The sequence below is a fragment of the Talpa occidentalis genome, unplaced genomic scaffold (assembly GCF_014898055.3).
Source record: "Talpa occidentalis isolate TD23 unplaced genomic scaffold, MPIMG_talOcc4v2.1 talOcc4.9, whole genome shotgun sequence".
Taxonomy (NCBI): domain Eukaryota; kingdom Metazoa; phylum Chordata; class Mammalia; order Eulipotyphla; family Talpidae; genus Talpa; species Talpa occidentalis.
In genome coordinates this window covers 77,619,899-77,646,927 of record NW_023605305.1, presented here as the reverse complement: position 1 = coordinate 77,646,927, position 27,029 = coordinate 77,619,899, and the positions used below count along the sequence as shown (strand labels likewise).

The window sequence follows — 27,029 nt, the reverse complement described above, 5'->3', positions numbered from 1 at the left end:
CCCGCTCTGTCTCTGGTGAATCCTCTCACCCTCCTGCGCATCTGGCCTGTACCCCGGCTCTTGTATAAATAAAAAATAAATCTTTAAAAAAAAACAAACAAACAAGCAAGAGCAGAACAATTTCAAGGAAGTCAGGGAATAGACCACTGCAAGTCCCCTAGTCTCTATCATCTGGATGACTATAACAAAAAAAGAAGTGTAACTGGAACCCCAGCTCCCCCCTGCCCCACAACCTGGGGAGGGACAGTAGGACCTTACAGGTTGGTCTGCTCAATACTATCATCACTGAGAGGACTAGAATTTGATTTTAGGGGAGCTGGCTGTGGGTTCCTTAGGAAAAAGGCACACTGCCTTGAACTTCAGTGTGGCACCAGTCCAGAAAGGGACTAGTGCTTTCACCTAGAGCACTTGGGCTCACATGGACATGTGGGGCTGGCAGGGTCTACTCCTCGACAGCTCAGCCCTACGCACCCCACTACCTCTAAGAGCTTCTCAATGGTTGCTCCTACTCTGTGTCCTTCTAAATTCCACTGTGAACCCCACTACCCTATAGTCTCACCTAGTGCCACACATTGACCAGAACACTGAGCACCTGTGACCACTTTCAGCCCACAGATCAATGCTCACCCATTCCAAGTGATACTCATTGGGGGGGGGGGGTGCTGAAGGCAGACAGTACTCTGGGATTCTAGATAGACAGGGGGTCAGTAAACACCTGGCTACAATTCCCTGGGGCTGACAGGCTGGGGGCGTAAGGCATCTAGCAACTGCACTTCCTCCAGCTTTTGCCCCTCGTCTGATTCTCCTGGACTGCCAGCCCTGTGTGCCTCCCTCAGCACCCTTGGCCTTTAGGCACAATTAGGGGATCTTAGGGCTCTTGCTAGTCACACAGCCTCCTGGCTGCAGTTTCCTAGTGTCTCTCTCAGTGACACCCACTTCTACCTTTCAGTCACCTCAGCCTGCCCAGTTCCTCACTCAATCTCACTGGCATCCTAGCAGTGGCCACCAAATCTCAGATGCTGCAATTCTCCTGGGGTCAGCAAACTTTTTTTTGTGTAGAGCCAGGTGGCTTTTCATTCATACTACGTAAAACTTCACTTATGAAAAAACGCAAACACGTGGAAAAGCCGCCTTTGGCCTGCGGTTCTAATCTGCTGACTTCTGCTCTTTACCACCGCGACTGCATGTCTAGGAAACCTCCGCTCACATGACCCCACTGGAGCTACAGGTCAGTTACTCCCAGATCTTCCCTGTTTTGGGCTGCCACGCAAGGCTTTAATATTTCCCTTCTTTCTACATCTCTTAATTCAGCCTGGATTGTGGTCAGTTCCTTCTCTACCCAAGGCCCACTGTCCCCTCCTACCTGATCCAAAGCCTTCAAAGACAGCTAGAAAAAGACACTGATTCCTGCTCAGAGGACACATAAATTTACACCCTTCAACTTTGGGTGGATTTTCACTACTGTTTGGTGGTCAGTGCAGCTGAACAAACACTCACTGGCTCACTGTGAATTGTGCTCTATTTTTTTTTAAAGATTTATTTTTGCATAGAACTGGGGTGTAGGTAAGAAGTGCAGGGGCGGGGTGTGTGTGTGTGTGTGTGTGTGTGTGTGTGTGTGTGAGAGAGAGAGAGAGAGAGAGAGAGAGAGAGAGAAATAGAGGATTCACCAGAGACAGAGTGGGGAGCATAACAGGCAGATCTACTGAAATACACTGCGGAGGGGAGCAGCAGATGAGATAGGAGAGGCCTGCTGCACCAGCGTGCTCTTTAAAAATTCTCCACCCAGGGTTTGGTGACACAGCACCAGCGATCTCCACTCAACTCTCTTTTTCCTTCTGTCCCTTCTACCCTTGGTCCCTAAGTTTCTGTCTGTGGGCCTCTTCTTCCTTCCCAAGTAATGTTTTCAACCATTCCCCAACCTAAACTAGCCTCTTAAGAAACAGCATTCAAATTTTATCTCCAGCCAACACTCAGTGCTAAAGCTTAAAACTTGAATATCCAAATACCGAACTTGTCCTTCCAGATATCCTGCCATTACTTCAAACACCACATATTGCAAACTAAATTAATCTTTCCCCTTTGAGCTGCCCCTTCTCCTGCTGTTCTTATTAGCAACAGCACGTTCTCCTCACAGTTATTAAGGCTAGAAACCTGAGTCACGCTTGCTGCCTTCCTTCCTCTCTCATCTCCCACTCAAATCAGGTAGCTGCCAAGTCCTATCCCATCTATCACCTCTGTCTTGTCTCTTAACTGTGTCTTTTCCCAGTCCAGCCCATCATTACCTCTGCCCTGCACTACAAGAACCTTTAATCTTTCCATCACTCTACAGTCTTGATCCAACATGGCTGCTTCTCCCACTCCTGCTACAATGCTGACCTCTCCTTTCAAACTCCTTAAATGTCACCTTCTTTTGGACACTTCTGACTACCCTCCCATCCCACAGGAGTTTCCTCTCCTTGAACTCTCCCACTCAGCACCTGTTACACCTGTAGGGTGAAGAAAATATCAGGCTTTTCTGCCCTTCCGCCATCAGGATAGATGATGGATCCTTGTCCTGAATGCATGCCTGATGGCGGGCACCTGGAATAGGGTGTGGGCATAGGTAGATGGGATTCAGCTGAGCTAAGACTGTGCTTTTAAGGGCGGCGTCACGGGGACGCCAGCAGCAGCAGCAGCAGAAGCAGCAGCAGCAGCAGAAGCCGAAGAAGCCGAAGCAGAAGCCAAGAAGCAGCAGAACGAACGCCAGAGAGTCCAGATAGAGTGAAGACTTGCTAGGGGCTGGGAGGCTGGCAGGCCTCCCAGCCCACCAGCCAGCACCCCTGCCTGCCATATGCCTGGTGAACCCCAATAAAAGACCTGCAAAAAAACCACTGAGGACTCTGACTCCTCCTTTACCCGGTCTGCATGGGATCAGAAAACCTGCACTGTGCCCAGTACGGCCCTTACAACACCTCTTTCTTGACCTTTTATCACAGCTACTGATCCTTTTTTAAATGGCATACATAGATGGTAGTGTATCTGAAAGGTAATTAACAATAATAGGCACCCTAGAGATTATACTCAACTCTCCACTCCCACTACACCCCATGTACTATTTTTTTTTAAATTTATTTCTTTATTTGTTTGTTTTATTTACACATGCACTGGGTACGGTGAGAAGCACGGGAGGGTGAGAGAATTCACCAGAGCCAGAGCGGGGAGCAGAGCAGGCAGAAGGACCGAAGTACACTGCTGAGGGGAGCAGCGGGAGGCAGGAGAGGTCTGCGCGCCATGTGGGACTCTCCTCCGGTGGCCAGGGAGCAGCTGGGGATCGAACCGGCGTCGCAGAGGCCGCGGGCAGCTTCGCAACCCAGCGCTCAACCGCTGCGCCACCGGGGAGGCCCCCCATGTACTATTAACGTAGAAACGAGACACAATCAACGCCAGGGTGTACTACTGGAGGACAAGGATAATACTTAAGTTACCTTTGCATTCCCAGCACCTAAAACAATGCCTGGTATGCAGATGAGCTTGAACCAGCATTTGTTGAAAATATGCTTGCCAGAACAAGATATCCCTAGACTCACAATCCTATCTCTCTTCTTGCTGTACACAACCACTCCCTGCACCATGCTGCCAGGGGCTGAGGCCTGTGCGCACAGGGAGTAAGTGCCTGGCTCACAGAACTGTATTATGGGGATTTCTGATGAGCTCTTCAAGGATGAGGATACAATAATTTTGTTTCAAAGCGGATGAAGTCAGTTTCTAGCTAAATATTTCCTAGACTTAAACTGCCACCAGTTGACCAAAAATCTGCAAGATATTTCAATGTCAATCTACAGAAGAAAAGTTGAATAAATTATAACATTGATGCTATGGAACAGTATTCACATTTTAAAAAAGGTGTTAGGATCTATTTATATTCAATTTAGAGATGAGTTAAACACACAAAACACGAGTTGCAGAGTAACACGTATGCTATAACTTTCATGAACAAAAGAAAAAAACCATGAACGTGTATGTATGCATGTGTACTGAGGAATGAACACACAAAAAAGAAAGAACAAATGCATGAATTTGTTAATAATAGTTATTTTAGGGTAAGATTAGATGGACATTATTTTCTTTATACTCCCTTAATGCCTCTAAGAGCCAAGTCAAGCCAAACAGCCACCTGAGACTAGTCCTTTGAGAGCCACTGAGTGGGGGTGAGAGTAACAAGGATGGGACACCAACCATGACCACCTGTTCCTAAAGCCCTCAACTCACCCAGGTGATGCCTATTCACTAGGCAAGCTACATAACAGGCCATTCAACCTTCATTCAACCTTCAGCACCTGGGGAAAGTTCCCTTTCTGTAGTCTCATATATTTAGATCAAGAGATGAGCCTCCCTCTTTCCTACATGGGGTCCTCAGGGTAATATGTACAAGTGAAATAATGCCTTTCCTTCAAGTCAGGTGCCCCTAATCCTTTCAAGGAAGGTATACACACAAACAAGATACATAACATATTTAACATAAATGTATACACACATAGATGATCCTTATAAAGAAGTGTGTTATTTTTATATTTAAATACATATTTTTATGTATGTATTAAATATATAAAAATATAGTATACATATATTTACATACACATGTAAATCTTTTTTAAACTGAGGTATAATTTACAGGCAGTAAAATTTACCCTTTCTAGTGCATAATTCTACAAGTTTTGACTAGAGTCAAAGCATATATACTCTTAAAACTATCACCACAGTCGAGACCTAAGGCATTTCATTCCCTCCAAATTTATTCGCACTTTGCAGTCAGCTCCTTCCCCACACCCAGCACTCCTGACAATCACCAGTCTGTTTTCTGTCCATCTAGTTTTTAATTTTTCCGGAGTCATCTTTTGAGTCTAGCTTCTCCAGGGAACAAAATACCTGAGGTTTCGCCATGATGCTGGATTAGTGCCTTTTTTTCTTTTTATAAGTATTCCATTCTATGGATGATACATATCCCTGTTTGTTTATCCAATCACCTGTTTAAGGACATTTGTGGAGTTTTCCAGTTTTTATCAATAAAGATTCAGGTTTCTCCTAGAGGTTATAAACTTTCTTCTAGAGGTTAAGAAGGACTATTTTTCACTTCCAGGCTTTCAGGAAGTGGAAAGGATGGCTGCTAACAGAGGAGACTGTTAACACATGTGTTCCAAAGTGGGGTCAAAGGGGGAAAGGGTGTGACAGCAACGGGGTCCCAGCAGAAAGAGGGGGTTGTCCTCACCCGGGCTCAGGTGTTGCTCCTCAGAGAGGGGCCATTTCCCCCAGGAGCCATCTTCTACCCGGTGCTCAGCAAAGCAGCTGATTAGCATTAGCACGGCGCTAGTGCTTGGTAAACATCCCCCCCCCCCCCCCCCGTGCATTTTAGGGACACACGCCGCAAGTGAGGTGTAAGGTAAACCCCAAGTGAGCAAGTGGTGGGTCGCCCAAGGCTCTGGAGTCCCCAGCTGCCTTACCTGCCTCGGGTCCATGGCGCTGCCTAGTCATCTCGGCCCGGCCCCGCGGTAGCGCGACCCTCCCCCCTCCCAGGAAGCCCTTCCTGAGGTGGGCTCGTCCAGGCCCGGCTCCCGCTGGCTGCTTCCCCACGAGGGGGGTGCCTCTGAGGTCCGACAGGAAAACGCCACCCGCCTGCGGGGTGAGCCGCGCTGCTGAAATGGCTCCAGTTTAATTTCACTTTCGTTTCCTCAGAAATCCTTCCTGTTCTGAAAGTTAAGCTGAGAGGTGGGGTTTGGGCCAAACTAGCCTGAGCAGCCTGGTTTCACGCAGATCACAAATCTAATCCTCTCCTTGCAAGAGAACTGGGCTAGATACTCATTCTTTAGGAAAACAGCTGTAAGAACTGGGCTCAGAATTCTCCTCGCACGGACCTCTCCGAGATACACAGAATAAAGCAAAAAGGAAAACAAAGAGAAATCTTTGTCAAAAATATGGTGGTTTTACCAGAGGGGAAGTCGAAGGCGGGAAGGGAGACTACTTAAGGGTCCCGTGGTAGGGGGAGACACTGGGCTATGGTGGTGGGTAGGGAAGTCTATGTGCACATCTGTGCAGCTGAACCCCCCCAAATTATTAAGTTTGCAAACGAGTTGTTCATTAAAGAAAACAAAGACACACTGGAAGCCTAGCACTGGAGTCACTGCCCGAGGGGCAGTTGCTTGTCCTCTGTCTCCCAAGGGTCACACTAACCTGACCAGGAACCTTTAAAGTGGGGGGAGAGGGGAACAGCAGATCTTTTCAAATGACATCCACTCTTTCCCCCACACGCTGAGTTGTTTTTTTTTTTCCTAAAGATTTATTTTATTTATACAAGAGCCAGGGTACAGACCAGATGGGGGGGGGGGTTAGGGGGGTGAGAGGATTCACCAGAGACAGAGCAGGGAGCAGAACAGGCAGACTGACTGAAATACACTGCTGAGGGGAGCAGCAGGCAAGACAGGAGAGGTCTGCTTGCCATGTGGGTATCTCCACTGCCGGCAGGACAGCTTCACAGCGCTGCGCTCAACCACCTGCACCACCGGGGAGGCTCTCTTCACCACTCTTCATTTGCTCAGGTTACACCACTGCTTTCCAAAAGAAATTTTGCCGTGTAGGGAAAAAAAGTCAACTAATTTCCTGACAAATATATGTATTTGCTCTATTTTGTTCAAGAATTCTAGGACAAGATTCTATAGATCAATTTTAGTGCTTTGTCCCTTACCAGTGAGAAATGTTTTCGAGTTTAATCTAGATTTTATTCCCACTGCTTTTAAGCTTCACAATGCAGTCCCTCCCCAGCATTATCTCCAGCCAAGGCCTCTTTCCTTCTTCATTACCCTCTCATTCAATTCACTGTCACCCCAAATTTCATGTTTCTATTGTAGGTCATAGTCTATAACAGTCATTCTCCCTCAGTGCCTTTGCACAATCTATTTTGTGGCCTAAATGTACTTCCTCCACTGCTTCTGGTAACTAGTCTTTCAAGATCTGTTTCAAATTTTACCTCTTAGGAGAAGCTTTGTCCCACTCTGTGTTGGGGTATGAATGCAATTTAGGTTCCTTATTTCATGCTTCTCTGTTACTCAACACTTACTCGCTACAGAGCACTTTCACCATACTCTGAAAAATGCCTCATTCAGTTATTCCACAGAACTTTACGAAGCACCTAATATATGCCAGACACTGTGTTAAGCACTGAGCATAGGCCATGAATAACAGCCCTGGGGGGAGGGGAGGAGATGTGCTTCAATCATCACAATGTTATAAATTAATATATATAATACATATAATAATATATATATGTTTGCCTTAAGATATATATATATAAAATATATATGTTTGCCTTAAGAGCTGTACAGCCTTCTCAGGGCAGGAAACATCCCTGACAGAATGACCTTCAGAAGGTTGGTTAATTGGCTGAAATAGACCATTCAGTAGAAAAAACAGTGGGCAAAACAAAGCATGTAACTTCACAAGAGGAAATTTAAAATATCAGCAGGCATATAAAGTAGTGCTCAATCTCATCAGGGACAGTGAGTTACTGCCCATTCACCAAAAGAGATCAGACCAGGCAGGAGCAAGTGTAGAGCAGCTCCCAGTCATCACAGGAAGCCAGTTTTTCCTTGTCTAGGAAAGGCGTGAATACACACACCAACAGTTCAGCAGCTTCATGCTTAGATGTGGATATTAGTACTGGAAGTTCATAGTTATTACTCATTATTTCCAAAGTGGAACAACCAAAATGTCTACTGTAGTAGTATCATTGCTAAATTTAAAAACCCAAGTCCCCATTCCTTACCCAGCAGGCAAGTCTGGGAGTGGTTGGGACTGCCATGGGAACCTGGACATTAAGCTGATGATATGAAGAGCTGATGATCCTTTATGCTACTTCAGATCATCAGTAAGACACACCCAAGACTAGTCACCCTAACCAGTCAATGATGCCTGGAGTATATATACAGCCTCGGGACCCTCACTCAGTGCAGCAGACTCTTCCTGTCACTACCTCTTAGTAGTGTATTTCAATAAATCTGCCAGTTCTGTTCTCCACTCTGTCTCCAGTGAGTTTTTTCACTCCAGTGCTTCCAGCCTATACCTTATTCTCCCCCATGACATCTACTAAGTGGAAATGGTAAATAGTATGTATGCCTATGATGGAATATTATACAGCAACAGCAGTGAAAGAACTGTAGTCACATAAAACAGGTGGGTAATTATTTAAACACAATATTGAGTGAAGGAAGCCATGTAAATATGGTTATGTCTCCACTTACATAAAGCCCCAAACCCAGCAAAATTACCATAGTAGGTACTGCAGTAAAGATAGGGGCAGCTTCCTCAGGGAAAAGGAGGGGATTTGACGAGGGAGGAATATCCTGAGTGCTGGTGATGTTCTATCTAGTTCTTGATTTGGAGAGTGGTTATATGTGTTTGCTTTACACTAATTCATTAAGTTATACACATATGCTTGCTATACTTCATAATTTTTAATGATTAGAAACAACCCCTGCAGCAATTCCAATCTATCCTCCTACATTCTATTTTCCATTTAAGTAAAATGCACTGTCTTACCTCTGCTTTCTTGCCTTCAGGCAGAGCCTTGAACCCTCATTAAGAATGGTCCAGAAGAGCCTTAATCACAACTACCTTGCAGGGGAGGCTGTATTGCTATGGCCTCCATCCCTTTTAATTTAACATAGGAGGTAGTGATGAAACAAGGAGAAATTTGTTTCCTAAGCACAGGGTCAGTTGATCCTTGCAAGAACAACAACTGCTCTTGATATTTAATCTTTGCAGCTCAAGTAACAGCTGACAGTCTTATTCATAAACATTTTATCTTCTTCTGAGTAATTGTTTCAGCTCCCACAGAGTTGTGAGGTGGTGACATAAATCTTTCTGCAGGTCTATTGTTGGAACTTGGAGGATTGGATAAATATCTTTAACCAAAAGTAACAAGTTGGTTACAGCAAATTTCAGAAAATACAAACACAGTCAAAATTATCCCTGATCCTCTGTGAATTGGGAGTTTCCCTCGGCAAAAATCACCAGGAAACATGGGCACTCTTCCCCAGTCTCAGAATGCACCGCCCCCTCCCCTACCCCTGGCTGCTTGTCTACTGCCCAGTGGTGAAGTAACCCCAAATGCATCTTCCCCTATGTTCATACCACTTGGGGCTACTTACTAACAACCATCTAAATAAATGATTATGAGTTACTATCTAAAATTAGGTATGTATAAAAAAAAGCCCTCACTCAGTATTCTGGGAAGCCTGGCTTCCACACAATGCCAAGTTTTCCAGCTCCATATGTGCCATTGGGGTCCAGACTTCTCCAATTATGGGAAAGGATGCATTATCATCTGGGTTACTGAGTTGGTTTTCATTTTCAATGCCTGCTATTCTTTTTTTTTTTAAACTATAAATAACTGTCAGTATGGCTTTGTAATGAATTGTCTTATTGTGGATCTTTTGTTTAACCTTACTATGTACAGGGATACAGATTTACAACAGTGTTCTTTAGTCTAAATATCCTATAACCAGACTTTACTGTACATATGGGCTACATCCAATTGGATCATCTATCTTCCTATCATAAAGCAATGTCTGCAAACCCCCTCAATATTTGCTCAGACAATGTGCAACAGAAATGTACTGCCTGTGAATGCATGCTACTTAACCTGCAATGCGCTGACAAAAATGTAATACATTACTGAGTTATTTTTAGTATTACAGCATTATTTTAGAATAGGACAGTCAAACACAAAAAGCTATTCTTATAACTCTAAGGAAATAAGCAATTAATAACAACATAAGCAATTTATAGAGTTGCTAAGCACAAATTAATTTTTTGGATCTTGTTTCTGCTGAAACAGCTATTGCCACATTGATAAAATTTTCAAAATTCTTAGGGCCTTCCCAAAATGACCCGACTTGCTTTGCTAACCTGTAAGGTTTTCTGTAAACAGACTAGCGAGTTGCCCAACTGGCTGAGTAGTGTTCTGCAGCTATATTTACAATAATGTACAGGCTTGATGTTAATGACTAGACTGGTTTTTGAAGTTACAGGAAAGCAAGGAATATCTCAAGTTCCTCCAGAAGAAACAGATGTCTCCAAAAGTGGCTGAGTGCCCAATCGAAGTTATCCAACAAATGAAAGAAGAAAAGCAGTATTTGTCAATTTTTTATAGGTGTTCAGTATTGTGATAGTAGCTATTATCACATATTAAATATGTAATATCAGTAATAAGGCCTCATATGAGACATTTAGTTTTTTAAAAACCCTATAAAACTGTGGTTTTGTGGGGTCTCCCTGGTGGTGCAAGGGGTTAAGATGCAGCACTATGAAGCTATCCGCAGCCACTGCAGCACGAGTTTGATTCATGGTGCAGCAGACCTCTTCTGACTTGCCCACTGCTCCCCTCAGCAGTATATTCCAGTCAGTCTGCCTGTTCTGTTCCCCCTCTGTCTCTGGTGAATCCTCTCACCCCCCGCCACACCTCTGGCCTGTACCCCAGTTCTTATATGCATAAATAAATAAATCTTTAAAACAAAACAAAACGAAACTGTGGTTTTGTAACCGGGGTCCTGCAGTATGGAATGCAGGACAAGACTGGGTTTTTCCACTGCTATATAAGCAGCAGGAACTGTTAGAAAAACACGGTGGATTTACCCACCTGCACCAAAAGCTGCTGCCTGTGCTGTGGGCAGTCCTTTCCTCGGGTGTCAGGGTTAAATGGTCCAATCAGGAGGTATCAAGTAGGGTGGCTGGACTTTGAAACAGAATATAAGGTAGTGAGGAATCATCTTGGGACCCCCCCCCCACTGCCAACACTCCCCACATACTCCAAGATCTCCAGACTCCCGAAGCCCTGTCTCAGAAAGAAGGTTCTCAGCAGCCAACATCCAAAGAGAGAAGCCAAAGAGTTTTTGCAGCAACCAGGAGGCTGAACTTGCCTCCGGCCCTGTTGCTGCCATAGCCTAGAAAGGGCACAGAAGGCCCTGGCCTGGTGTCTCAAAGAGCTGTTCCTCTGGTCATCCAGCATTGCCTTGGTGCTGCTGCCTCTGCTGTTGTTTGGTCCAGTGTCCAATGTGGTTTATCCTGACCTCCAGGCTGTTGCTGGGGGCTGCTGTGGCGTCATCTCAGTGGCCCCACCTATGAGCGCCTATGGCCACCACCCTGAACTTTATCTTGACCCACCACTGGCCCACTGCCATGCACTCCAGGTCCTTGTTTGCGAGATAGTGCCATCTTTTTTTTTTTTTTTTTTTTTAAAGATTTATTTATTTATTTATACAAGCACTGGGTACAGTCAGAAGCACAGGAGGGTGAGAGAATTCACCAGAGCCAGAGCAGGGAGCAGAACAGGCAGACTGACAAAATACACTGCTGAGGGGAGCAGCGGGCGGCAGGAGAGGTCTGCGCACCAGTGGGACCCTCGCCAGAGGCCAGGGATCGAACCGGTGCTGCAGAGGCTGTGGGCAGCTTCGCAGTCCAGCGCTCAACCGCTGTGCCACCAGAGGAGACCCAAGATAGTGCCATCTTTGATGAGTGGCCTTTTGTTTGGGACTTCTGAACACTGGACACTATCTAGGGAGAGATAGCCAGCCGCTTGTGGCCTTAGTAACTCTTTGTTTCCCTGGTTTGTTAAGCCCCATTATTGGTGTTCCCTGAGCCTGGAGGGCCTTCAATTTTGTGTGCAAGTAAAGAACACACAGTAACCTGGCCCCTATTGGGCACTGTCCTTGGGTGGCTGTAGCACCCCTATAGCCCCGTTTCAGTTTTATGCATCAAGCCCTGACTTCTTTAAACTGCCTCCACTATGTTAGACTGGTCTGGCATTAGTACCTGACTGACATCTACTTTGATGTCAGATTGAGGTAGCACAGATTGAGCTACTGGCCTTGGGTTTTGCTTAATCAGGGTCCAAAGCTAGGGAGGGCGCTCTCACTTTTCTCCCCTTCTCTTCTATGTTTTCGCTAGGACCCAGCCTGTAAGTGGATAGACTCAGTCCCACCTTCCTACAAGGGCACTGTCTCCATCTTTACAGCTTGTAGGAAGCAGAGGAGACAAGTACAGTTCTGTTCAAGGCAGGCTTGACAGTAGCTTCTGCCCTAAGTTCTGCAGTGTTTCCTAGGGAGGCAGGCTGATTTCACCGAAAGTCAATTTGGGGTAAGTCAATTTGCTAAATGGCCAATTTCCTAAATAACCAATATGCTGACTTTTTTCTTTAAGCTCTCTAATCTTAATTGAGGAGTTTTTTTTCTGTCTTCATAACAGTATTAGAGAAAATACACTCTCTCCCTGTTTAGGTAGTGCTGGAGACTGAGGAGAGTACTGGGGAACAGAACAAGTGATTGAGATTAAGGAGCTTTTGCAGAACTGACTCTCAGTAGACGGATTCTCTGGGAATTGATTTAGAGTCATTTCTAGGTGTCAGCAGTCTTCTTTCCAGTCTTCTAATTCCAAAGGTAATAAGGGTTTGCTCTTCCTAACATGTCTTTAAATGTATTTACTTTAGCACTGAAATGTTCACCAGAATTTCCATTTATGCAAAGGAGAAGGCTGTGTGATGATGGGCAGAGGGAGATTTGAAGACACTGGTCTTGAAGACTGGAGCGGTGCAACTACATTGAAACTGGATTCCCCTGGCGCCACAGGGCAGGCCAGCTTTGTTGGCCTCAGTCCTGGTCTGTGGGCAGCCCCTCCCCCGGCCCCATGCATGCAGTATGCTGGCGGGCACCAGCAACAGGTGTTTCACCACCCTGCTGCCCCCAGTGTGAGTGGCTCTGCTACGGCTCTGGCAGCAGGCCTCAGGAAGCACTGTCTGCAGGCAACGCTCAGGCAGCTTCAAAAGCAGCCAGCAGAGGCAGTGGAGAGTGGTGGTGGTTTTCCCACCCAGCAGCCCCACTAGGGCTGTAGCAGCAAGGTCACCCTGCCCATTACTCTAAATCAATTCCCAGAGAATCAGAGCAGCTCTGGGGCTTTAGCAGTGGAGGCCACCCCAAACCCCTTGGCTCCTGGCTCAGGGCCATGGAAAAGAACCCTGGGCCCTATGGGGGCAGCTCTGTTACTACAGCTCCCTGGATCCATCAGAGGCCCACAGAGTGCCAGGCCAACATGGTGGGCTCCTAGAGGCACCATGCCCGGCAGGTGCTTGAACATGTCTCAGCAACACTGCAGGGCCCCTTGAATTTTTAAAACTCAGCCCCACTGAGGATAGCTGGGTGCAGTGTACCTCCGGCCCCACTGATGCCTGCTCTGGCCCACAACTCTCCTGACCTCAGTGCATGTTGGATCTAGGAAGGGTCTGAGCTTGTCCTTAAATCTGTTGCCAGAAGCAGATCTCCTGCCCACCTGTGACTATGCAGGTACCTCTCCTTTTCTTTCTCCTTTTCCTAATATCTGTCCTTTCAAAATGTAAAAAAAAAAATCTGGTGTCAGGATCATAAGTGGACAGATTAGGCTTGAACTTTCCAGCTGTCATTCAAACCTTGAACTCATTATGCAAATTGAAAATGGGAGCGAATTGATTGCAGCTTAATAGCACCAATCAGGACTGAAAAGACGGTTCAAACAAGCTCGTAGGGTGAGGACTCTGAAGAGGATATAAGCAGAACAAGCACTCAGCTTGGACTCATTCAGTAGACAGGTTCTGAAAAAGGATTCAGCAGATGGCCTCCAGAGAGAGAACATTACTGAGCAGTCGGTCTCCAAAGAAGCATTGAACAGACGTCTGTGAGATTCAGTTAACTCAGAGACCTTCTCAGAGACCTGGCCACTGTATCTGCCTCTGACTCCACTTGAAAATAGCACTGTCAGTCTGGCCTTGGTGTCTCAAAAAGCTGTTGGCTACTGGCTTAACGTCAACAACTTACAGAGTTGTAACACTGGTGTCTTCAACACCACCTCCTGGTGACCAATGCAGACCAGCATTGCTGACTGATAGCTGGCAATCTGTTCCAGCCACCGTTGAGAGTTGCCCATCCTTTGATTGTCCAGCACTGGGCCACTGCTATCTGGCCTAGTGTCCAATGCTATCCAGTCTGGCCTTCAGACGGTTGCTGCAGGCTGCTGTGATATCACCTCAGCAGCCCCAGTGGTGAGCACCTCCAGCTATCACTGTGAGTTGGATCTTGGCCCAACACTTACCAGTGTGCCAGAAGTGCCAGATCCTTGTCAAAGGGACAGGGCCATCTTGTACGAGTGGCCTTTGTTTGGGACTCCCAGGCACTGGTACACTATCTGAGGTGAGACAGCTGGCCACTTGTGGCCTCAGAAACTCATTTTCCCCAGTGTCCCCAGCACATGGGTAGAACTCATACAGAGTGACCTGTCCCCCTTGTTGGCATTGGTTTAAACACTCTTTTAACATGTCAAGCAGAGCCAGAAGCTGGAAGATGCAAGAACCCATTCTTCCCTTATGGCCTCTGGAGGGGACACAGCCCTACAAAAACTCAATTTTGCTCCAATGACACTGATTTCAGATTACTGGTCTCCAGAACTGTGAGAGAATAGATTTCTGTTGTTTAACACTACTAAATTTGTGGTAATTTTTTAAAAAGATTTATTTATTTATGCATACAAGAGCTGGGGTACAGGCCAGAGATGTAGGGGGTGAGAGGATTCACCAGAGACAGAGTAGGAAACTGAACAGGCAGAGTGACTGAAATACACTGCTGAGGGGAGCAGTGGGCGAGTCAGGAGAGGTCTGCATCACCATGTGGGTTTCTCTCTGGCCAGCCAGGGATTGAACTCGTGCTGCAGAGGCTGCAGAATGCTTCATAGTGTGGTGCTTAACCCCCTGCACCACCAGGGAGGCCTAAATTTGTGGTAATTTGTTACTACAGTTGTAGGAAACTTTTATCTTGATGGCTGGTACAAACCAGAGAGCTCTGAGTACAGGACTAGCATGGACCTTGTTCTGCCACTAAGGATTTCTGCTTTTGGAACAGAGAAAAAAGGCTGAACCAGACCAGCTACCCAAGACGGTATGTGCACAGTCACAATTTCCACTTCCTGGTTAAATGAATCAGTGAATCCTGCTCATCACTGTCCAGCAGATTTGGAGCTTTTTGTTTATCTGGAAAAAAAAGGATATTTCTTTAATCTAACAAAGGTGGTCTATCTCAAACAAACAGCCAATAACATTTAAAATGGAATAGTTAGGCATTTATACTAAATTAAAAATAAAATAAAGAAAACTACCATACCACTAATCTTTTACTTCCTCAAATCTGATATACATTACTAATATTTCTGATATTGGACTGTGAATTATAGAATGCATGCACAAATCAGATAACTTCCAACAGCTATTAAATTAATAGCATGTTCTTATGCCCAGAAGTCTTAGAATCAAAGAAATACAAAATTGAACACTGTTTTGGAAATTCTAGTATATACTGTAACAAAAAAAAAAAGAAGAAATAAGGAATAAACTATGTTTTAAAGATCTAATTGACTTTATTAAATGATTCATAAATCAGGGAGCACCCCACATAGCAAGTAGAAAGACACTGCCTGGATAAACTTTTTAAAAGGAGTAGAAAAACAGATCATTTGCAAATGATAATATAACCTTAGCTGGTTTAAGAAAATGGAAAAATTCTTAGAATCAATATTAGTTAAGGAATATGGCTGAATATAAGGGCAATATGCAAAATACAATAACTTCCTTACATGTAGCAGAAAAACATATTCTTTAGAGCAAGTATTTTTTTTTTTAAAAGAGAAACCTCTAGGGGACCTCCCTGCTGGTGCAGGGGATAGCCTCCCTGACAGTGCTATCAGGCTATCACCAGCCACTGCAGCAAGAGTTCAATCCCCAGCCTCCCTAGTCCACCAGGGAGCAACCCACATGGCACAGCAGCCCTCTCCTGCCTTGCCCACTGCTCCCCTGAACAGTGTATTTCAGTCAATTGCCTGTTCTGCTCCTCACTCTGTCTCTGATGAATCCTCTCACACACACCCCTCCCCTGCACCTCTGGCTTACACCCCAGTTCTTGTATGCATAAATAAATAAAGCTTAAAAAAATAAAGAGTAACCTCTAGGGATAATCTGAAGAAATGTGAAGAGCTTAAATGTGAAAATGTACAAAACTCTGCTTAGGAATATATGTCTTAAGTAGAGGACACACCAGCCCCAAATAAGGTTGAATAGTTTTATGGATGCCAACTAGAGCCAAATTCAGTAACAGTGTATTGCAAATTCTAATGCAGTAAGGAGGCAGTAGGGAGTGGATACCTGATTAAATGATTAAATTTCAAGTGTAAGAATAAACAGGCAAGAATGGCCAAATTTTTTTTTTTTTAAAGAAGATAGCTACACTAACCAAATTAAATCACCTTTCCTCAAATAGAACCTAGTGTGTGCACAAACCCAATGCATTAGAGGCAGCCAAAACCAGCAGTGAGGGCAAGAAGGGTTAGTGGATAGATGAAGCTTGGCTAACTGCCTTTCAGAGAAAAAAATTTAGAGTGCTGCTGTATGTTAATAAGCTGAAATAAATCACAAATGGATTAAAGGATTATTTGTAAATATTTAAAATAAAACCACTAAAAAACAAAGTCAGCGTGTATGGCTTGTTCTGTTTCACAACAATGGAAGACATCACAAAGGAGAACATCTGTTCACTGCAGATAAATTTCTGTATTTCAAAAAAAGCAACATAACGTTTGAAAATGTTCCCAGAGGAAAAAAAAAATGTTACTAAAAAAGATGAAAATAGACAGGGAATCACAGTCACAACACATATGCAAGTAAGTTAATGCATGTATATGTGTGCAGAAAGCCCTAGATGCCGTGCACACCTTCGCAGTGCTCATGTCAGTCAGCACTGTAGTCAACCTTGTAAACCTCACAACCAAATTATGAGAGAAGTACAGTAGTTCCCAAGGTGCAGAAGAGGAAACTGAGGCAGACCAAAATCATACAGGTTGCTGAAGGTAACACAGCCAGTAACTGGCAATACCAGGATTCAGACTCAGGCATTTTAGCTCCAGAGCAGGTGCTCTTGACCATTACACTTTGCTGCCCTCACTAAAGCTGCAGTCAGTAAAAATACACAAAAAGAAAGTACAAACATTTGGGAAACAGTTAATCACATTAATAATTAAAGACATGAAAAGGTAAGAGGATTTATGTTTTCATTCATTAAAATAGCAGTTAAAAAAATTACTCATCTCAGACTCTAGGAATCCACTCTGGTCCCCTCCAAAATGTTCTCAAATATGATCAGGTCACTGCAGCCACCTTTCTTTACACCCTAAAGCGGCTACCCAGTGCTCTTAGGATTAAGGTCCAAGTTCATACATAATAAGGTCTGTAGTACATCCCACCCACACCTACCCTGATCAGACCTCTCAAAAGGCACCTTCCATCCTATTTGCCCAATACCCACAGAGCACTTTTGCAGCCTTAAAAAAGTCAAGTACCGGCCTCCCCGGTGGTGCAGCATTTGAGCGCTGGTTGCGAAGCTGCCCGCAGCCTCTGCAGCGCCGGTTCGATCCCCGGCTGCTCCGGAGGAGGGTCCCACATGGCGCGCAGACCTCTCCTGCTGCCTGCTGCTCCCCTCAGCAGTGTACTTCATCAGTCTGCCTGTTCTGTTCCCCGCTCTGGCTCTGGTGAATTTTCTCACCCTCCTGCGCTTCTGACTATACCCAGTGCTTGTATAAATAAATTTTTTAAAAAAGAAAAGAAATGCTTTAAAAAGTCAAGTACACAATATTTTGCTCTGGTCCTTTCCCATGCCAGAGGTAGAGGTATTATAAAATTTATAGCATTGGAACCCCAGAAGTTTTCACCGTAATCTTTATTACCCACATTGACGTGATCATTTGATTAATCATGAGGTCTGTCCCGAGCAGCACTAATCCTGTACCCCCATGATTCATCACAGTGTCTTTAGTATAGGAAGTAAGTGTCAAGTGAATACACATTCACATTAATGACTGAGTAAAGAAAGAGATGTGAGAAAAGGAAAACATGCAGAGAAGCAAGCACTCTACTAACTTATGTCAAGTCTAAACTGATGGACTCAATTTTCTTACAAAACAATTGGACAATGTGTATTCAAGTCTTAAATATGTTCATAAGCTCAGTTAATAGTCAGTATTATCAGGCATCCCTGGTGGCACAGGCAGTTGAGCGCCATACTGTGAAGCTGTGCGCAACGCAGCCTCTGCAGTGCAGGTTCAATCCCCGCTGGCCTCGGAGACACCCACATGGCGCAGCAGACCTCTCCTGTCTCACCCGCTGCTCCCCTCAGCAGTGTATTTCATCGGTCTCTCTGCCTGTTGTTTCCCATTCTGTCTTTGGTGAATCCTTTCACCCTCCCGGCACATATGCCCTGTACCCTGGTTCTAGTATAAATAAATTTTTTAAAAATAATAAAAATTTGGGCCTCCCCTGGTGGTGCAGCGGTTGAGCACTGGGCTGCAAGGCTGCAGCGCCAGTTCGTTTCCCGGCCACTGGCGAGGGCCCCACAAAAATAAAAATAAAATAAAATAAAAAATAAAAAAATAAAAATTTGGGCCTCCCTGGAGGCGCAAGGGGTTAAGCACAGCACTATGACGCGATCAGCAGCCTCTACAGCACAAGTTCTATCCCCAGTCAGCCATGGAGCTACCCATATGGCACAGCAGACCTCTCCTATCTTGCCCACTGCTCCCCTCAGCAGTGTATTTCATCAGTCTTCCTGTTCTATTCCCAGCTCTGTCTCTGGTGAAGCCTCTCGCCCTCCCATGCATCTGGCCTGTACCCCAGTTCTTGTATAAATAAATAAATACATCTTTAAAAAATAATAAAAATAAAAATAAAGATGCCACGACATAGTGAATGAATGTTGCCCTTAAGCAGCTCCTAGTCTAGTACTAAAAAACAGCCATGTAAATGATTAAAATGTGCCATGATAAACAGTAAGATACCACTTCATAGTCATGAGAACTACTAGGGAAAAAACACTAAAAACCACCATCCAATGATGGCAAGGATCTGGAGCCGTGAGAATACTCACATACTGGTGATGGAAATGCAAAGGGATACAACCCTTTTGGGAAAATAGCAGTTTCCCAAAACTAATGTTAAACATATAACTACCCAAAGGCCCAGCAACTATAGACCTGGGTACCTGAATGAAAAAGAAATAACAAGAAATAACCACAAAGACTTATCCAAGAATGTTCCTAGGGGTAGAGGGGAGAGAAAGGGGAGAGTTATTTAATGGGTGTAGAGTTTCAGATTTGTCAGATGAAAAAGTTCTAGAGGTCTACTTCACAACCTGAATATACGTAACACTACAAAAATGTACACTTAAAAATGGTTAACATGGGGCTCCCTGGTGGTGCAGCGGGTTGAGGACAGTGCTATAAAGTTGTTCGCAGCCTCTACAGTGCGGGTTTGATTCCCATCCGGCCAGAAACATACCCACACGGCACAGCAGACCTCTCCTGTCTTCCCCTCTGCTCCCTGAGCAGTTTTTGGTCTGTCTGCCTGTTCTGCTCTCCGCTCTGTCTATGGTGAATTCTCTCACCCTCTGGCACCTCTGGCCTGTACCCCAGTTCTTGTATAAATAAATATATGTTAAAAAAAAAAAAGGTTAAGATGGTAAATGTCATGTTATGTGTTTTTTACCACAATAAAAGAAGAAGAAAAAGAATGTTCACAGAGCTTTATTCTTTGGAGTTACAAACTGGAAACATCCCAAATATCCATCAACTGATGAGTGAATAACCAACTTGATGTTTGTTTATACAGTGGATGGTGACAAATGCAACATGGTAGACCTCCTAAACAGGCCACACATAAGAGCATGCTGTGTTTACTCCATCTATGTGAAATGTGAGGCTACGCAAAGATAATCTGTGGTGATATCAAAACAATGGTGGCCTTGGGGAACAGCAGTGACTAGAAATGGGTCTGAGGGAACTTTCTGAGGTGATGAAAATGCTTTATTTTCTTGATTTGGATGGTGATTAAAATGGGCAAATGTATTTGCAAAAAAATCATTGACTGGTACTGTTTATTGTATATATTTTAATTTAAAAAGTCTTAGAGAAACTGGGATAAAGGAACTGGAAGAGGCTAAATCCATCACCTTAGATGCACACTGAGAAGTTGTTAATGAAATGAGAACACTTTGCAAATCAGATCAACGGTCACATTTATGGAAATGCTAAAAACATGAAAAATATACATAAAATTGGATCTCAGTTTTGTGGAGCAGGCTTAGATATTCTAACAGATTATTTTAAAAAGGAAAAATGTAAAATGTAAATATAAATAAGTGTAAACATCTTTAAAACAAAACAGACTAATTTAAACTCATTTTATTTAAAATATTACACAATATTTTCATCAAATATCTTGTTAAAACCTGAAATGATACTTAACATCTTTTTAAAGTCATGTCAAAAAGAAAACAATAAAAAACTAGAATACAGAAAGAGGAAAAAACATTTTTAAGCTTACAAGCAAAGGAAGAAATCAGAAAGGACAAAACTTTACTACAGAAGAATGAAAATTGGTTCTATATGGTTAATGGTAGAGGCAGAATTAGATGGCAAACAAAAATTGGAAAAATATTCACAGCAGGTTTTATGTTGATTTCTTACAACATACTCGGCCTTTAAAAGAGAATTTATATGTTTTAAAAACTTATTAAATGGATGAAGTATTGGAAATTTTAAAAATGGAAATAAAAATGGCTAAAGAGTATATGCAGGGCCTCCCTGGTGGTGCAGTGGGTTGTGTGCAGCGTTGTGAAGCTGTCTGCAGCCTCTGCAGCACTGGTTTGATTCCTGGCGGGCCAGGGAGATACCCTCCACACGGCAGGGCAGACCTCTCCTGTCTCACCCGCTGCTCCCCTCAGCAGTGTACTTCCGCCTGTCTGCCTGTTCTGCTCCCTGCTCTGTCTCTGGTGAATCCTCTCACCCTCCCACGCCTCTGGCCTGTACCTCAGTTCTTGTATAAAAATAAATGAATCTTTAATATGCAAACAGAATTCAAACTTAATGGTAACAAAACATGCAAATTAAAATGAGGCACCATTTTCCAATTTAGTGAAGATTTTCCCTTTTCATTAACACATCCAGTCCTGGCGAGGGTGTGGTAAGAGAGAGGCACCCGGGTGAACAGGCACTGTAGTGCATGCTGTATTCACTTTTTAGGACTAAGCACTGTAAGAGAGCAGTGCAGCTGGCTGGAATGGAGCTCTATGTCTGGGGTTACGTGCAGATTGAACAACAGCCCTCTCATCTCAATTCTATTTGTCTGAGAACTATTTGTGTGTGTGTGTGTTTGTGTGTGTTCAAAGAGGCAACAAAAGGGTATCCCCTTCTTTTTTTTAGGGGTTGGGTGTGGTATGGGTAGGATTCCTGAAGATAAGGTACAGCAAGACCAGAGGATGGATGAGCTTGGAGGGGGCCTACAGATGTGGGTTTGGACCCTCTCTGTGAGAGGTGTGAAGACCAGCATGTGAATAGCCGTTGTCCCAAAGGCCAACCCAAGCAGACTCTGGCAGCTCGTCCCCCATCCAGCTCTGCTGCCCATTCCCGGACCTGGCAGCTTTGCCCTGGGGAGCAGTGGTGAATGCAGCAGAAGCACCTTGAAGACAGCCAGGTGCAGGATGGGGCATTTAGAACACAGATGCATTTGGGTAAAAACCAAACCATGATGATAAGGTACGGTGGTAAAAACTAAGAAAAGGCCAGGAAGGAAACACATACCAAGTTATTACAGTAGCTCTACCTTTGGAGGCTGAGAGGAGTTGGAGGACGGGGCCTCATTTTTTTTTTTTTACTTTTTAAATTGAGGTGTTTCTTTTTTAGCCTTTCTTGAGTGCTTTAGTAATTGAAAAGGAAAAACAAATTAAAAGTTCTCAACTCTTAATCCTAAAACTCCAGTTAAAGAATGTGTTGTTATTTATAGAGGGCTTAGAACAGTGCCTGGCACATTATAAGTGCTCAAGTAAATGTTTTAATAATAAATACTCTAAGGAAAAGGACTCAGACTATGGGGGGAAAGCCTTAATATACAATCTATCATAGTTCAGAAAGGTTTGAGGGGAGTGAAACATCTCACAGAGTGGAACTTCCAGGTGTGACTTCTCCTTGGGGTCTGACCCTTGGCCTCTGCAAGTTCAGATGCACATGGGGGAGAGGTTCTGCCTCTCCAGGATGGATCAGCAGTACAGGAGTTTACAGACATGTACAGTGGGAACTGTATCTATTATGCAGATTGGAATCCTCATCAACATGATGCAGCATTTTCTTCCTGTGGGCAGATTTTTATTCATTCATTTAATAAACATTTATTAAGCACATACTATGTGCCAGGCACTAGACCCTAAAGATACAACAGTCAACAAAACACAATTCCTTTCCCTCATTATTTCCAAGAAGTTGATGTTCTAGTGAAAAGTAAGCAACAGATAAATATGCAATATGAACTTTTTGAAGGTGCTATAAAGAAAAACAATACCAGCTAAGAGCAGAAGGTAAGGAATATAAAGCAAAGAGCACCTTTGTCCTCAAGGGCTCTCAGTCCATTGTAGTATATAACTGACCAGTAAACATACAATTATCAAAGAGAAATCATATCCACAACAGGGTATGTGCAGACAGAAGGGATGGGGGGCTAACTCATTCATGGAGATTAAGGACAGTTTTTGCCTCAAAATATTAAAAATAGATCTACCATAGGATGCAGCAATTCCACTCTTAGCTATCCACCAGAAGAACATAAAATCACTAATTTGAATATGCAGTCCTATGTTTACTGCAGCACTATTTACAATAGCCAAGTTATGGAAACAACCTACATGCCCGTTGACAGAGCTGTGGATTAAGAAGATGTAGTATATATACACAATGGAACTTGCCATTTGTGACTGTGTGAATAAAACTGGAGGGACTAAGCTATAAATCAGAAGGAGAAAGATAAATACTGGATGGTTTCACTCATATTTGGAACACAAAGAAAAAAAACAAAGAAACTGAGAAAACTAAATCAAAACAAATCCTACAAATATGACTGCAGAATTGAGGCGACCAGAGGGGGAAGAAAACAGGAAGGAACAAAGAAGGAAAGGGCCAATGCCTGGAGGTGCAAGGACGGGGGGGGGGGGGGGGGGGTAACTTGCATCTGAGAGGTGCACACCTATTCCCCTAAATCACATACAGTTGTTGTATGCCAAGGTTACTTCAATAAATTAAAAAAACTAATAAATTAATTAATGTCATGCACATTAAAGGGGGGAAAAAAAAACAACAACAGGAAGTCTTTGGGGAGTAGAAGCATGACCTGAATCTAAAAGGAAGTTAGCCAAATGAAGATGTGGAGAACCCAAACAGCAGATTGAAGGCAATAGAGGGAGAGCGAGCGCATGATCCATGCCACAACAGGTTAATCACTTGCAGTGGACAAACAAAACCAGGTGGATTCATTCCAGTTGGAAGCCTCTGAAAGGGCCTCAAAGGAGTGGAATACAAGCACACATGGAAGAGCGTGTCGTGTGCCTACACAAGCTACAGTGATCACCTGCTGTTCTTACCTGCCCATACCTTTCCCATTCCGTGTGCTTACAGAAGGGAAGCTCATGCCTTCATCCCAGGAGTGGGCCCATGACACTGACTTTTCCAATCACAGTATCCCTATCTCCTTCTCCACAGTGGTTAGTTTACAAATCTAGAAGACAGCTAGAAGGCCATAGGCTTGGGGCTGCAGCAGTCATCTTTTTTACTATGTGTAAAAAAATAAACAAAAAGCAGCAAAGAAAGGCAGGGCCCAGAGAGTACTCATTACATCACTGCAGCCTCATGATCCATGCCTGAAACTCATCGTTGAACCTCCCAGTTAATGATCAAAGGTGGGGGGACCCTTTTGTGCTTTAATTAGTTTTTAATGGATTTCTTCCATTTTTCCATTTTCATAGACAAATACCACTTTTTTTGTTTTTTTTTTTTTTTGGGGGGGGGAGAGCTTCACTGTATGTGTGGTGGCAGTGGGTTTCGAGGTAAAGAGAGGATAGATGTCAGAAGGCCTCTTCTATTAGGTTTGATAAAGACAGTGAAACAGGTAGCTTCAAGACTACCTTTAGGAGGTAGCAGCAACAAAAGCTTCTTGGGTGGAGGAACTGAGTGAATCTGTGCAGGCTGCAGTCTACATGGATGGATTATATAAGCCGTGTGAGTTCTTAACAAGTCACTAAACAGCAAACAGATACAGATATCAACATATAAACACTGGTTGTTTGTCAATTGGTTGTAATTCCAACGGAGAACCAACATTTAATATCTGATCAAAAACAATATCATCTGTTTAAATCTACCTCTTGAGTCCCACATTAATGCACATCAGTCACAGATCTTTCCCAAATATTTAATTTTGAGACACATTTAATATGTGGAACTCTTTATTCCTGAGAGCAATCATCCCATATTCTCCAGAAAACTCAAGTCATGCAGCTGTACCCATTATGATGCAAGTCTCACAGATATTATAGCCAAACGAACTACCGTATCTCAAGAGATCAACACAGAAGCCCAAAAGCTCAGATCCTATTATTCACATATTTGAAAACTCTAATCGGTTGGTCACAGATAATAATACCAATTGCGGTCTGAAACACAGCTTCAAATCTTTAAATCCATGAGCAGGAAAGATGCTCATATTACACTTTATTATCATATAAAAACTGCTAGACTTAAGGGAATCTTTATGTATTCAGCAATGGGTCTTCTGGCAGAAATAACAATACCTCAAGGCCTTTTCTTGTTTCTATAGTCATTTTACCAAATACTGCCCATGTACCCATGATCCCAGCACTGTGTGCCCATAAGCCTCTCCATTTTTCTCTGGATGAAAAAGTCAAATCTTCACTCCTATCTGGACAATGCTGGGTAAAATGTAAAATAAAAGATAATGTATCCCTGGACAAACTGAGATGCTGTTCTTGCAGCAAATAATGCTCTCTAAACACTGTATGCCTCCATCCCCCATAACATCAGTTTCATAATGCCCAGACTCTAGCCACTGGGAGATGAGATTAAAACCACATAACCTAAAGCCTTATATCCAACTTTCAGCTTCGTAGTTACCAAGTCAGGGCCCTGGACAAGACTCACCTCTGCATCTGTAAAGTGGGGATATTATTACTTATTACACTGCATTGCTGGAGGGATTAAATATATTAGTGCATGTGAAGTGCTTGGTATGGTGTTCAATAAAGGAAGTGTTCAGTAAAGAGAAGCTGTAATTAGTAAAGTGTTCTAAAATTTTATGAGGTCTATAGTAGAGCTTACGAATTTTGAGATTCCCCCCCACCCCCAAGTCTGCTTTATCCTATCTAGCAAAATAGCAAATATCCAAAATGGTAAAAAGTTCCCCCTGCTACTCAAGCAACTGTACCAATGAGAAACCTTCAGCAATGGAGCAAGTTCAAGTGTTGAGTGCTGGGGCCTTACTAATAATAGCCAGACACTTGAAATTCTGACAACAACCCTGCAAGGTATATATAATTATCCTCATTTTGCAGATAAGACCAAGTAGGAGTAGAGAGGTTAAATAACTCACTCAATGTCATACAGCTGGTAAATGGCAGGTTTGACTGCAAAGTTCACAGGCCCTTCCACTCCATTTCCCTGCCTCCCATATCAGCAAGCATTCAACTGTTAAATATCTAAATAATGAAAAAGAGGTTTCAGGATCTTTGAAACGATGGGAAAGAGGCTTCTTTGGTAAAGAAAGACACTGGCATCATCACTCATATTTGCTGGGCAATTTGGCACTCCTGTGTTCTCTGCTCCCAATGACCTGTTCTAACAATCATTCTGGCCTCTCTCAGCACAACACCTGTGTAGGCCTCTGTGTGCTTGCCTCCTCCCTTAGCAGCTCACACTGCTCCCTCAGTTAACCGCACGCTGGGACTCCCCCACACTTCATTTAAAATCCAATGACAGGTATCCCTTTTTGAAAGACAAGTTTCCCAAACTCTGACATCAACACCGAACACTAGAGGCAGGCTTACCGCTAATGGGGCCCAAGAACCAAGACAAGCAGATGAAGCAAGGGGCGGTGACGCAACTAGGCCTCCTGCACCAGAGCCAGACCGAGGCTGAGCGAGGCAGCCGTGACCCCGCAGTGGGCTCTCTATGGCCAACGCCTACGCTTTCCCCCAGTAAGGCACACCAAGGGCGACCGATACGATCTCTGGGAGGAGGCGCTGGCCTCTGCAGCTAGGGCGGTAAGACGCAGGAAGGCGCTCCCAGGGCCAGTCCCAGGAGCCTAGCTCTCCAGTCATTCTCCCAGGCGACGGGAGTTGGCTAGAGGGAAACAAGGGCCTTTGGTACCCAGCTGTTCGGCTCCGGCTGGCACGAGCGCCAGAGCATCCGTGCGCAGCCCGTGCCGCCCACACCCGCGCACTCACGGGCGCGCGAACACACACATACATGCACACGAGCACACGAGCACACGCATACAAGCACCCGGGCCTCCGGCGTCGCCTCCCAGAAGGCTGCAGAGCCCAGTCGCTGTCTCCCACCACCCGCATTATGCCCCCGACTCCCGCCCTGCGGTCTCCCTCAGAACCCACCCGGGCGCCCCCGCGAAACCCCTTCCATCAGCACCCGAGACCCGATAGGCGGCGCGAGTCCGGGCGTTCCTTCCCCGGCAGGTGATGGCGGTGAAGGAAAAAGCCTCTTACCCAGCCTGGTAATTCTCCGAGACTCAGCCAGACACCAGAGGTTGCCACTGCCGCCAGGACCCTCCCCCCGCCCTCCCCCACCACGTAGCCCTCTCTACCTTCAGTCTGGACTCAGCGGCCAGTCGCAGATTGGTGACATCATTGGCGCGCCGCGCGTGGGAGGGAACACCACGTGATTCCTCCTTCTTTTGTTTGCGTCCCAGTTAAGCTAGGTTTTTGTTACTGTGTGTTCTTAGGTTTCTCACTGATCTGTTAACGGCGTGGTTGTGGGCGCGGTGGGCAGTAGGCAGTCGAGTTTGGGATGCTGCATGTTCATGACCTGAGCAAAGGGCCATC

General features: G+C 44.4%; 1 protein-coding gene across 6 annotated transcripts in view; it reads right to left on the bottom strand.

Annotated features, from left to right (window-relative positions):
* Positions 1-26,822, bottom strand: part of ADAR (adenosine deaminase RNA specific) — a 49,261-nt gene extending 22,439 nt beyond the window's left edge. For 3 of the 6 annotated variants that reach the window (XM_037501320.2, XM_037501321.2, XM_037501322.2), the window contains exon 1: positions 5,478-5,904. In XM_037501320.2, the coding sequence (XP_037357217.1) occupies positions 5,478-5,492 (15 nt within the window). In that variant the 5' untranslated portion in view covers positions 5,493-5,904. Of the gene's footprint in view, positions 1-5,477; positions 5,906-26,693; positions 26,758-26,791 lie in introns of those variants that run through there. The other 3 variants (XM_037501324.2, XM_037501323.2, XM_054690854.1) reach the window with 3 other exon arrangements.
* Positions 26,823-27,029: the final 207 nt, after the last annotated feature.